General features: G+C 37.4%; 4 protein-coding genes and 1 non-coding gene across 5 annotated transcripts; all 5 read right to left on the bottom strand.

Annotated features, from left to right (window-relative positions):
* On the bottom strand, window positions 1-883 carry LOC104727379 (STS14 protein-like). The gene has a single exon (XM_010446470.2). The coding sequence runs from the start codon at window positions 616-618 to the stop codon at window positions 28-30; it is 591 nt and encodes a 196-aa protein (XP_010444772.1). The 5' UTR covers window positions 619-883; the 3' UTR covers window positions 1-27.
* LOC104727380 lies at window positions 1473-2301 on the bottom strand. Its single transcript, XM_010446472.2, has one exon. The coding sequence runs from the start codon at window positions 2165-2167 to the stop codon at window positions 1697-1699; it is 471 nt and encodes a 156-aa protein (XP_010444774.1). The 5' UTR covers window positions 2168-2301; the 3' UTR covers window positions 1473-1696.
* Window positions 4718-6343, bottom strand: LOC104727381 (oxygen-evolving enhancer protein 1-1, chloroplastic). The gene is made up of 3 exons (XM_010446473.1): window positions 6023-6343; window positions 5389-5682; window positions 4718-5301 (listed from the first exon to the last, which is right to left on the bottom strand). Exons 1-3 carry the CDS (start codon window positions 6263-6265, stop codon window positions 4840-4842), a joined length of 999 nt encoding a protein of 332 aa, XP_010444775.1. The 5' UTR covers window positions 6266-6343; the 3' UTR covers window positions 4718-4839.
* On the bottom strand, window positions 6546-6619 carry TRNAI-AAU. Its single transcript has one exon. It is a non-coding gene; the product is annotated as a tRNA-Ile (tRNA).
* Window positions 8893-11668, bottom strand: LOC104727382 (BTB/POZ domain-containing protein At5g66560-like). The gene is made up of 4 exons (XM_010446474.2): window positions 11283-11668; window positions 11114-11183; window positions 9700-11016; window positions 8893-9608 (listed from the first exon to the last, which is right to left on the bottom strand). Exons 1-4 carry the CDS (start codon window positions 11318-11320, stop codon window positions 9036-9038), a joined length of 1998 nt encoding a protein of 665 aa, XP_010444776.1. The 5' UTR covers window positions 11321-11668; the 3' UTR covers window positions 8893-9035.

Consider the following 13975-nt stretch of genomic DNA (forward strand, 5'->3'; position numbering starts at 1 on the left):
AATTTAACTATTTTTATTATTCCAAGCTTATGTTATGATATGATAAATCAAATTTTGCTTAATAAGGTTTTGGCCAATTATATTCCCCGGAGGGTTGTAAAAACAAATGGTCAAAACCGTTGACTCTTTAGTACACGTGGCTTGAGCACAGCCGAGCTCTTTAGAGTTTCTCCACACGACCTGTTTATAGACCCCGCACGTGTGGTTTGCAGCGCACGCGTCTGACTTGTAGTTGTAGAAAGGTTTCTCCTTCACCCAAGTCTCCACCGCAAGAGACGGTGTCACGGCCAAACCCTTTGCCCAGAGCTGGTTCGCCCCGTATTTCCCAGGGTTAAGACTCGCGAACTCGCACTTCTTCTGGTTCCTCTGGTAACGAGCCAGCCTACTCGCCGCGGCTTCCAGCGTCGGGCTCCAAACTAGAGGCGGAACACCAACCGCGGCTCTGGCCTTGTTGTGCGCATCGGTGAAGTCTTTAGCCGCCGCTGAGATTGCCGGAGGTGGAGGAGTAGTAGGAGGAACGGTTTGTTTTGGTTTCAGTATACCCGCTGGGGAGACGGCTGTGACGGAGATGGCAAGAAGTGCCACGAGGAATAGGATGATGTGATGGGTTAAAGCCATTCTTGGTTTATTCGCAACCTGAAAAAGATCAGTATTCAGTTTATTATATAGTCACGAATGTCATACAAAGAAATGTAATTAAAAAAACTAGTAGTATATGTTAAGAAGGAGATAATTAGAGATGTATAATGGAGAAAATATATGGGATTAGTGGAAGGAGACAGGATAATAATAGGAAGAGAGAGGATCATGGCATGTGGATGGTTTGATTGATCGACTCAAGTTGTCTGTGTTGCATGTGACAGACAGATACCCAACTTTATTTAATTTCTTTGTGTTGTTGTTGCTTTTAGGCCCATTAATGCTTATAGGGCCAATATGGGTCCAGTCCTCTTTGCCTCAATTTTTTCTTTTTTTTGCCAAACTAAACAAATTTAAATTACTGTTGTTCTTCAACATGTAATCAAAGAATATATCCTCCAATCATGGCTTTGATATTTCCATGACTGTTTCGTTTGTATTATTGGGGTTTTTTTTTTATGTGGTGCAAATGCAAACCCCCAAGACAAAATTTAAGAAAAATAAAAATAAATTTTCACTTTTAGTGGTGGCAACAAATAATTTGAAATGTAGTTGTCTTTATAGTTTTTTAATCGGTCGTTTTTGTTGTCACATTGTAGTGTTTGTGTAGTCCCGGATGCAAAAATATGTGATAAACATGCAGAAGAGAAGTAAGAATGGACCACGACAACTACATCATCATATTCAAAGCATATCTTTATCATTAACTAATCCTTATCTTGTTTCTTAGAAAGAAAACAGTTCGTTCAATCTGTTATTCAGTTTCTTAGAGAGATTCATAAACATTGATGAGAAGATGAACCATTACGCATGAAAGGATTCATATTTATACATACGAAATTGCATTTTTATTAAGATAGGAATCACATCAATGGAATCTATTTATCCTCGATCGTGCCCATTTCTCAATTTTTAAGCAATAAAAAAGGATCTATTTAATTGGATAAATTGTTTTTCTCCAATAAAAAAAAAGTCAAACATGCCTAATTACAGTTTATACGTCTTGGTCGAATTTTTTTTTTTCTCAAAATAACTAAAAATTTGACCCTAGCTGCAGCTACTCGGCGATGGTGGTCAAGTTAGCCGTAAATCGCCTCTTCCCTTTGCCACAACCTCTTCCACCACCACCGTTCGTCTTCACTCCGGCGATGTTTTTCTTTTGGTAAGTCTTTTCCGAAACCGATACATCACCGTCGCCGGAAACCCAACCGACTCCGCCGCTTTTGGTTAAAGCTGAACTAGCTTTAACAGCCAAGGCCGCCATTTCCTCCGCTTTTAACGGATGATTGAGCCACGTCAGAGGTAAAACGAAGTAAAGCTGCCCTGATCGGAGCTTCTCGTTGCCGGCTACAGCTGAAACGGCGTCGTCGAAATCCATTTCGTCTGAGTTACAGACGAAACACGTAGGGTTCTTCTGCAGAATCTGCCAAACTTTGACAGTAGTTGAGAACTCTTGTAAAGTACCGTCCAGCAATATAAGCTTCGCTGAATCGCTCCTTGAAGACTCATGTGAAACGCACGCTCCCATTTTTTCTCTTAGTCTATGAAAACGTTTATAACTCTTTGGATACTTTGTACTCTTGAGTTTATGTTTATTAGTAAGAATGAGATCTTGAGATGATGTTTGTGTGTTGTGATTGTGAATATGAAAGAGACTACCTTGTGACGAGTTTATATATTATACGAAAGAAGAAGAAGACAACATCGAGAATCTAAGTCCACGTTGGATGTGTCGTGTAGTGATAACAACTAAACATAACAGCTCACGCTGGATTATTGTATTGTCAAAACGGACCCATAGCGTGAAGGGGGGTATAACGGGAAATGAGGAGAGAGAACGTGGCGGAGAATGAGAGAGGAAGGAGCATAGGTGGTGAAGGAGGAAGGGACCACGTGGCAGACAGAGGCAGGACCGGCAAGCAGACAAGATTGAGTTGGCCGGAGGTTTAGCGTCACCGGTGGGTTAGATCTCACGTGAAGACAATAGGGACTGCTCTGACTCTGGCCATGCATGTGTGATTAGATTCTTTTTTTTTACAAGAGTCACCTACCTTCATTTTTTTATTATTACCTTTTTCTTCTTCTTGATTTTGCATGAATGTGGCATTTATGAAAACCCTCCAACATTATTGAGTCCATAATCCTGTATATTTTATGTTGAATTTGGACGGTATGCAAAAAAGTTGTATAGAATTTAAGTTTGTATTTGTGTTTACGATATTATATTTGCTTACTTTAATGATCTCATTCACATTCAGATCGATTTAGTTGAAGAGTATCGTCTTTCTTTTTGTGTTAAAGTGGACTTATCACACTTTTAAAATATATCATTTGCTCTATTATTAAAGTTTCTTAAGTATACTTATATAAGTAAAATATCTATTTTATTTTTTGGTCGACAATTAAATATCTAATTTCCCTGCCACCTTTATACTTTCTGAATATAGAATAGCCTCAAACCAATTAATTTACACACTCACAGTGACAGAGAAATATCTTTCCACTTTCTTTTTCTTTTGTTTGCTTCCTTAGGTTTTTGTAGGATTCAAAATCACCCACGTCTCCACCTATGTCTAATTTATGGATGTCAATTTTTAACTATTTATACTTTTGTCCGATATTACATAGCTTTACATACGTCTAAAACTTGTCCCAAGTTGCTATAACTATTTGATTTGATAATTAAATAATGGTTCGTCAGTAGGTCTTTGTGGATATTAATTTGCCACGGTAATGACAAATGCGCATAAGGCCAACAATAGTTATTCCATGAGGTGAAACTAGGCAATAATACAATTTTGCTTACGATTGACCCATTTATATCACGAGGCATATGTTTGTTGCTATTTGAATTTTGAAGTTATATTTTTTTGGTGATTCATTTGAAGTTCTTTGTCACTGTCTTGATATTCTTTTTAATGAAACTGATCGGTTATCTTTTAATTAAATGGGGTTTAATTTTGCTTCAAAACAATATATATACTCCGGTAGTGATATTTTGGATTACGAACATGTGATTAGGTGGCACTAACACACGCTTGTACAATCTACTGTTACAAGATCTATAAAATTATGGCCGACTGAATGTAATTTGTACTATACACTGCGATGAAATTGATCTCTCTCTAACATAAGTATAAAATAGAATTATGTCCCCAGGAAGATAAAAGAATCTAACTAATCATCTATACTATAAAAACCATTGGTTTAATTAATCATTTGATACTTAAGAGAGAATCTGTCTGTGATCTGCAGTTGTTATGTGCTGTGTCCCACGCCAACGTAATTGTCTGTGTTCTTTCATGTTTCGAGATGTAAGACAAAACACAGACCAATCTATTAAATTTATAAGTTAAACACTGTGTTTTGTTTAATATAATCACACCCCATGCACAATAAATACAGCGTAATGAGCTAGATGATTAGACTAAATTATTCTCAAGAAATCAAAACATCGTTTCCACTTGCTTATATTCGCCACTCGATGCATATAACTAATTTAAATATATCACAGAAGTGCCATACATCTTTTGTTAATTATCAAATGGAGTTCTTCTATATATAAACCAATTGCAAATTTTGAATTTGACTATCACCAAGAAAGCCCATCATGTGTTAAGGACGGATGATAAGTGATAACATGTTTTAAGGCCCAAAAATTATACAATGTGGAGTGTAGATGGTATCAACGTACGTACAGATACGGTCTATTTGGAGTATTAGTTTAATACCATTTGAGATTACGAATTAAAACAGTTTTGGTCCTTTTCAACCAACAATTAGAGGCATGCTTTCCTATTTACGTTCATTTTTATGTTTCCCACGAAATTTTTGTTTAGTTTTCGGTTTAATTTATAAAACTCTGTATGAGTAACGAGTTACATTTTGACTTGGTTCGAACTGGACTAAATTTTGTTACAGATTATATGTACCAATCTATATGTACAACAAAATCGGTTTGGTTTAAGTTCATATCCCTTAAGTAGATTTGTTTGCAACGAACAATTTATGCTTTTCTCATCATAGACCATACATAAGGTTACAATTGGTAGTGTTTTGACGAGGACGGACATGGATATACAGAAAATTCAAGATCTTAGGCATGTGCATTTTTTTATGAAAGAGATAAAGGAAGAAAGCATCAAAAGATGTTGTCATTATCCATCAAACACAATCAACAGAAATATAATAACATGACGATCACTCAAGTTGACCATACCACACTCCTTGGATCTTCACATCCTTTGGTACCTTAGCACCCAAGTCAGTATCCGACGGCTGTAGACTCTCGAAGACTCCGATCACCTCTCCTGTCTCCGGCTTGCTCTTAGTCACTTTCAAAGTGATCTCTCCCACAGAAGCTGCCGTGTTCTTCACGTTCTCCTTTACAAGCTCCTCCTCGTCTCCCCTGCCTCCAGCTGGCAATGCCACTGCGTTGTCATATCCTGTGGATCCACCACGACCCTTTGGGTCCAAGAAAGAAGAGCCACGGTACGATGGAACCAAGAATTTTCCGGTGAAGTTGTCTGGTTTGCCTGAGGCGTCAAGCTGTTTTACTGTGAAGAGGAATGGCACACGCTCGCCTCCTGGAAGCTGAACAGTGACTGCGGCGTAGTCGATTCCATCTTCTTCCTTGAAGTTGACGCTTCCGTCTGAAGCAACCTGCTCAAAACAAATAAATCAAATCACAAACCGTAACCCTAATCACAAACAGTTTCTTGCATTATAAGCGAAGACGCAAAATCAAACCTCGAAGGGTCCTTCGATCTCGTCAAGGGTGTAGGTGAGACGGGTCATGAGCTTGGTGTTCTGGAACTCAGGAGGAGCGTTCTTGCTTACACTCTCTGCCTTGACAGTGAATGAAGTAGGCTCGAAGCAGAACTTCTTGCCAGCGTACTTTCCGGGCTTGATTGAGAATGTCTCAGAGCCACCGTCAATAGTTGGGCACTGGTTAGCCGTTCCAGTTCCTTTGACTTCCATGTATGTCTTGCTCTGGATCTCATCGTAGGTCAGTCTCTTCGGAGCTCCCTCTGCACTTGCTCCCTTTCATCACAGGAGAAACAAACAACTTTTAATTGAACTGATCCGACAAAAGTGAAGATTACAAGAACTGGAATATTTCGCTAATCCTAATCCGTTATTAGTTTAGGTGCTTCTGCTATGTTTCAGTTTAATACAAACCAATGTATTTGTATCGCATCGCATGTAAGATGACTTCGATACAATAGTAATGCAAATCAGAATTATGCTAATCACATACAAAAGAAAAAAATTCTTCTTCTCTGTTACTCAATTCCGCTCTGTTTCTTGATTAGATTAATCTATACTTCATAATAATGATCTTTATCGAAGACGAAAACTGTAGGTGATTAAAGAGAGTTACCGAGACAACGAGAGCAGAGGTGGCAAGAGCGAATCCGGCGATTTTGACAGCGTCGGAGCATTTTCCGGCGAAGTCCTTGAAGTCAGATTGGAAGGAGCAAGTGAGGCGAGCAGAAGAAGTTTCTAGCCCGAAAGACTTGCCGACGGTCTGAGTCGACCGGAGGTGAGCACTGCCGCGAGAAGGAGTGGTGGAGATCTTCGCCGACTGGAGGAATGTGGCGGCGGATTGGAGAGAGGCAGCCATGGCCACAAAAGTGTCTCAGATGGTTTCGAGTTTTTTTTGTGTGTGTGTGTGTGTGATCCAAAGCTGAGAGAGCAAAGTAAAAGACTAAAGAGTAATAATCAAAAGGCTGAGATAAGATTGGGATAAGGCGAGGATTTTGATTGGTTTGTTTCGTGGGAATCGGAGTGTCTGGTTTTATTTGCTGCCACGTGTCGGAATCTGAAGTGGAGATATGGATACTGTCTCAGTCAGGGATGCTGACGTGTAATAAAGCAAAATGGTTGTGTTATATAAAAAATGATGGCCCATGCAGGTTTTGAACCTGCGACCTTCGCGTTATTAGCACGACGCTCTAACCAACTGAGCTAATGGGCCATTGATGCACATTTAGTCGAGTAAGTTAATTTTTGTCAAACAAGTTTTACGGCTTTCAAACTAGATGCAAATGAGGGGGTACATGTGATGTAAATGGCTCAGCCCATTAGTTTTTTACTTTTTTTGTGTGTCCACAGTCCAGTCCAGTTGATCTTCAACATATTAAAGTTTACTTTTGGTCCTCATAGAGAGTCATAGGCTTAACATTAAAGGATCCTTCGATTAGAGCCTGAATCAGAATTATGAGAATCACTTCATCATATGTAAGGTAGTCTCATATTGTAGAAGATGTTGTTGTTCCAGCTTCAGGATTGCAGAGTGTCATCCTAATCGACGTTGGTCACAGACTCAGAGTCTGCTTTCCACATTGGTTTACTATAAAGAACCAAGTTCTGATACCATAAACAAGACTTAGTTCTAAATATCTCCAGTGGTTCACAAGTTTTAGTGCTGTTGATGCATATAATCGTGTGTGTTTCTACATCAATGTTACATTTGTCATATTGGTCACTACGAGAATAATTCTAGTCCTGCTGATGCATAATATTCGTGTGTTTGTTTCTTAATCATTGTTACATTGTCATATTGGTCATTATGAGAAGTACTGGTTATAAGTTCCGATTTGATCCCGACTGGTTAACTTAAGAGTATATGAATTCTTCTTTAGCGTCGTCTTCAAAGTAGAATCGGAAATACTACTGAACACACGAATATCTCAACTTGAACAATAAAAAGAAGAGAGAGAGAGAGAGAGAGAGAGAGAGAGAGAGAGAGAGAGAGAGAGAGAGAAGGCACTCAGAATGAGTAGGAGGTATAGATTCATCAATAGGAATCAGATGACAATAAACAATCCTCATCATGCCTTCCCTTCTTCAATTTAATTAGGTGAAAACAAATAATAACAAGAAAACGATCAATTGGAGTAAAAAAAAAGAAGGGATTCCTCTCAGACAAATGCCTCGATTGTCCCCATGATTTTAATGAATGGATTTCATCGGACTCGTCATCTATTGTTTCTTCATCACTGAGACAAACTTCAACTCGTGCCAAAAAGCTTTGTAGACGAGCTTTGGATTTTGAATCCGAAAATGGAGACACAAAACAAGCAGATTTGATGGGATAAGCTGTTTTAGATTATGGGCATACCACCAACAAGTCTTATAAATTTAAACAATATACCATAATAATTTACAATAATAAAAAGTATGTATTTTTAAGAACCTTAAATTTAACAGACTTCAATGGACCCATGAAATAGTAAAATTTTTTAAGAAGTTCTTAATTTTACTTTTTTTCAAAATTAAGAATATAATATGTTTTAAGATACTTTCATTAAATTCTTTGATGGATATGTATATGTAAATTTTGAAGAACCCTAATAAACTTGTATATGTATATTATGTATCGTGTGCTTCTTGTTTTGAGTTGGTAATTACGAGCATTTGCCAAAATACATTTTTTTTATTTTCAATAATATTCTCTTTAATCTACAAAATTTAAATTTAAATTTATAAATACAAAAATATATCCTAAATGTAAAATAAAAAAATCTAAACCTTAAAAAAATTATTAAAATTAGTAAAAATGAAAATAAAGAAAAGGTATTCTTGAAAAGAGATACCAACGAAAGGGTATTTCTAACAATTTCTCTTGTAATAATAATGTTTTGATATTATCAACTTTGTAATCTTGATTTGGACAAATGATATGCCCAATACAACAATAGTTTTGTAAAAACATGTTTGAGTGATGCATATTAAAGAATTTATATGCATTATCTTATAAAAATGACATTAATCAATTTGAGATAGTTTTGTACAAAACTATGATATTTCAGAACTTAAGCACAAAACTAAGAGAAGATGCATGATCATGTACATCATTAATTCTTACTGACTTTATCAACATTTTCACTCAACAAAAGTTTGTCGAATTTGGATAATACTACCATTAATTGATCATATTATGTAAATAATATATTCTAAATAAATTTTTAATATATATTTTAGACATTTTGAAGAAAGTAGAGGAAAAATGATATTTTTCTATTAATTTTAGTTTTATTTTAGTTTATGATTATTTTTTTTTAATTTTAAAAAATACTAGATAGGAGTGGAGATGGTCCAACTTGTATGCTTTGGCGTGTACAGGAAAATATAGGAGCGGCCTTTGGGCCTTGCCAAATTACTTTTTCGAATTTATTTCCGTTATCAAAAGGTTACGGCGAAACTCAAGTCAAAACGGTTGTGTAGAGAGAGCATGGCATATTGGCATAGCAAAAAACCTCACGAAGGATTTAATTAAAAAACAAACTAAAAATCCAAGAATCACAATAATATGCTTTCTGATTCTCTTAACTACAAAAAAAAAAAAAAAAAAAAAANAAAAAATTATATAACCAATTCGAAAACTCAATTCAAGAACGTCGTGATCTATGATTGACCATCGTTGCCTCGTGTGAATCGCAGACCTGTGTCTTGAATTTACATCCCAATTTTTTCGTAATCGACCAACTTCTCGGACGATCAGTAGTCGCCGTCGCCGGTGATGAACCTCCTTCTTTATCAATCTTAGCAATCACTTTCTTCATGTTGGAACACTCTCTCTCTAACCGGTGAACACGCGTCCTCATCGTATCCATATCCAAGCGTAGCACCTGATTCTCTCTCACCGTCTTCTTCCATTTCCCTTCGTCCACCACCTGTCCTTCTCCTCCTCTCCTTTCATCCCCTTCCGTTACTGTTTCCGTTGTTATCCTTACTCCTGACGGTCTCGGCTCCGTTGACGGTGACGGCGATTGAGCCGCTAGTAACGTCCCGGCGATCGCGTGGCGGAGCTGTAACTGCTCGAAAAAGAGGACTTGTACGACGGCTCTCAGCGGAAGCCGCTCGTTTTGCGCGGCGTGTGTGCATGCTTCGAGAGTCAGTTTTTGACAATCCATCACGCCGCATATCTTCTCCCTCTCTGCTTCCGATACCCATGGATGCGCCTATTTGTATATGAGATTATTCCAGACACATAAATTAATACTTTCAAAAACAAATATAAAAATCAGATCCAACAATTCTCAGATGGATCACCTTGAGATAGACGTCGACAGCTCTGTAAAGACCGTCATCGTAGAGACGAGCTTGATCTGGGAGTGAGATGGCTAGATTATAGAATTTATCCGATTTCAGATTCGCATCCGATGCGATCTCCGCGAGAAATCCATCCATTAATTTCCCGACGGGGATCAGCGACGGGGATCTTCCATCAGCTTCGACTATGGCGGCGGTGTTCGATTGCTCCAAGGTGTCGAGAAAGTGGCCTAAGATTCTCTCTACCAAATCGACGTCGTATAAAGTCTCGTTGAGGTAAGAGTAACTCGGGACGAGCAAATCGTCGAGCGTGGCTCGCTCTAGCTGCGATCCGATTTTTCTCTCAAGGAGATGACGGCAAGTCTCGGAGGCGTTGAGGATGATGGATGTTCGTAGTAAGCCGAAGAGGAATCTAGTTGTTGAAGAGATTGAGCTTTTACCTAATGGAAGATTAGAGGTTATCGTCTCTAGTAACTCTCTCTGTTCATTCTCTGAAACTGCTGTTGTTGATGATGACGATGGCGGCGGTTTCCGGTTAGAACGTAAGATTCCGGGAATGTGCTTCTTAGCGTAACAAATCAAACAGCTCTCTACGATGTCTGAGCTCAGATCTCCTGATCTCATTGATAGGATTATAGTTCTGAAGATCGGAAGGCTCAGTTGCGCCAGATCTTCAAACCACAGCTCCATACTCGAATCTCTACTCTGTTTCTTTCGAGTTTTCGCCGCGTTGCCCGGGATAAGTTGTAGATCGGTGCCGCCGTCGTTTACGGGCCATCCGAACAGTGAGGGATCAGCTGAGGAAGCTCTGGAGATGATGGACGCTATGCACTGTTCAGTTATACCAAGCGATCCGGCTAAAGATGAGACTGACTCGCACGCTTTGAGAGCTTGAATGGATTCTCGCAAGCTCTTGTAGACGGAATGAGAGAGAAACCTCTCGGTTTTGGAAATCAGGTTATCAGGTGAATACTCTTCCGTCATTTCGAGGTGTTGGGCGGCGCAACGAAGTGGTACAACAGTGGAAGCAGAGAGGTCCATCTTGACGCCGTAGCAGAACTTTGCCACCATCTCGAAGCTCTCTGAACTCCCGGGAAAGTCCTCGAGTTTTATGTGGGGATAACCATTATCTTCCTCCATCTCTTGCTCGTCTTCGTCTCCTACTTCTTCATCCTCGATCTCGTGGCCTTTACCTTTCATGTCAGTATCTTCTTGTTCTACTTTAGGGTCGGTGACAGTTAGGGCCATGGAAGAAGATCTAGTCTCTTGCTCTGTAATCAACCTGTGAAGTTTTCTGCTCTTTGACATGAGAGGAAACTGTGGAAAGCAACAAAAACAAAAAAAAACTGTGAGCTGAGAAAAAAGCAAAGAAGAAGACAAATCTCTGAGAGGCGTTTTAATGAACAACAAGAACCTTATGGAGATGGAATGTCATGTCATCAACTTCGATTTCAATGTCGCTAGGTAACCCGGTCGTACAAAACCTGCATCATCACAGGGGAAACAAGAAATTTCTCTTTTAGGCATATTAACAATACTAGTAATAATTTATTAATAGAATCAGTATTAGCTAAGCTATTCACCATGCTTGACCCTTGGAGCTAGATTTCTCAGACGCCATTAATGGAGGAGGCAGCGGTGAGGAAAAGAAAGCTCTGATCACTTACTGAGACAGAAGAAACCAAAGAGCCAATCTCTTTCTAAAGAAGGAATATGGAGAGAACAAGAGGGGGTAAAGGAGAGGGTTGGAATCCTAAATCATGAGAAAGAGACACTTTAAAAAATAAAAATAAAAACATTATTCGGATTTCGAAAAAGGGGATCTCGTTTTTGATCCATCTTTTTATTTTTATTGTCTTTCTCTTTTAATTTTTTTATATAAAATTATAATCTTTAGTTGGAGAACAGCAAGAATCTCAACTACTACTACTACTCTAGAGACGACACATTTTCAGATAATTTACGCGTTGGGAGTAGCAAAATCCCCACTCATTTGTTAATCATTTTAGTAATTCTTAATCTCGTTTTTCTTTTAAACACCCCCTCTCGTTTTTTTTTTTGGTAAATCCCTTCTCGTTTTTGCTTTCTTTCTTCGGTTTCCTTTTTACAATTTCTTTGCTTATGTGAAATGCACTATTTAATTTCAATTATATTCGCATGTGATTGACCTTTATAAATTTAAAAAAAAAAAGATTGAGAAATCATAAAAATTAGGCATGGAAGGACGAGGAGCTGCTTTTGTTTAAAGAAATTAAGTGGAAGACATAATATTATTTAGATTGTTTTTTTGGTTATTATTAATAATGTCTCACCTAATTCTGAAAATTTGGGAAAATTGACGTTTAGAGAGCCCATGTGGAATGCAAGTGAAGACATTAATTGTTTTTTTTTTTTTTTCCTACATACTATAAGTTGTTGTTGTATATATGAAATTTATTGCAATATTTTACAGATGTAAAGTGAGAAGCAAGAAGAGAAAAGAAAAAGTAGTATGTGCAACTTTCAATGCATTGATTTGTTCATCCACAGTCTCAAAACCAACACAACAAATAAATCCCACCTTTTGAAATTTTGAATGTGGAAGCAAACATTACGGTTGCTCGTGTTTATTAATTAGTATATCTGTTTGTAGACCCCTCTTTTTTTAATTGATTGTTTCAAACATTTCCTTTCATGTCTTTTTAATGCCTACCATGTTCATCTATTCATCTCATACTACACAGTACAAACCTTCCTTGTTAGGGCTTCTCTATCAATGGATTCTTACAATGAAAATTATCCTATTATTATTATTTAATTTGATGAGTTTCTTAGATAATGTAATAATTCTCTCCAAAGTTTCTAAAACCTCTTATCTAAAAAACTTTAAATCATATTTAAGAAACTCAAACAATTTTATATTAATAATTTTTCTCTCTCTACTCTAAGAAATTTATGTTAAGATACTTTAATGGAGATGACCTTACCTATAGGATTAAGGCTTTTTGGTTTACCTAAGATGTAAGTATGTTTATTAGCACGTCTATTAGAATGTTTTCTCAGTATAATTAGTTTCAATTATTTGCCTTTTAATTTATGAAAGAATATCAAAGCAAAGTATATACTAATTCCAAAACATTCTTTTGGGCTTTAGTATTTTTTTTTCCTCAAAAATCATAATGTGTATTCTAGATCTTTTTAAGCATGGATGCAATATCTTGGACTTCATCCATTAATAGCACTAGACAACAATAACAAAGAAACAATCAAAGTAAGAAGAGTAGACTTTGCCAATATAAACTTTACAAGTCGTCACTCATTTTTCTTTCTTCTCTTTTGCTTCTATCTTATTCCTTATGATCTCACGTGTTGGAAGAAAAAAAATCATCTGATGGATGTTGCCTAATTATCTATAAAGTTACGAAGACTAAACATTGGTTGGTCGATGGTCGTTTCATACTCACCTCACAGATCGTCTCGTCCACTTCAAACTTTCACACCATCAAACATAAGTTAACATATACCGATATACGTAACGTACGTTAGCTTTTTCGCAATTGTCTAATGCTTATGTCAATATTTACAAAAACGAACATCAATCACACAAAGATTATAAACTTTCTGTGTTTTGAGTATCCTTAATTGACATACACTACATCACAAACTAAACTACTAGTCTAGTTGGAGTAGCTCTGTAAATTGATATACAATAAACGGTCAACAAAATATTTAATTTTGACAACAAACTCCAAAAGAAGCAAACATTAATGTCAGAATAAAAAATCTATGGGTACGAAAGTTTCCCTTCTTCAGAGGCTGCTTACTTGATATTTTTCTTTTGGACTATACGTAGACTCCGAAGAGCCTTAAATACTTTCCTTTTCCATGAACACTCACTCATACGTAATTTAATTAACCACTTGAATAAATTGACAAACATATTTTGGGAAATTTTTATTAAGGAAATTAACGGATCCAGATAATGCAACTGCTGCTTCATGTTAACTCGAAACAAGCCGACCATTTTGATTTGGCTGTTTCGTGGCAAAACGGTAAACCACAACACCGATTCTAGAACCTTGTTGAGGAACATCAGAGTGTATAACTTCGACATGGAAGAGCTTCCGAGCTTTCTTGAAGAAGACAGATTCTTTCTTCCATCTCCTTAGATGAGCCATCAGGAATATTAGCTTCTTCCCCTCTAGCTGCATCAAACGCAGCGTTTCGAGGAGAGGCTCGAAGAGATGGTCGTGGTACACCACGTCCGAGGCAAGAATCAAGTCAACGTTCCGACCTA

The sequence above is a fragment of the Camelina sativa genome, chromosome 11 (assembly GCF_000633955.1).
Source record: "Camelina sativa cultivar DH55 chromosome 11, Cs, whole genome shotgun sequence".
Classification (NCBI taxonomy): Eukaryota; Viridiplantae; Streptophyta; class Magnoliopsida; order Brassicales; family Brassicaceae; genus Camelina; species Camelina sativa.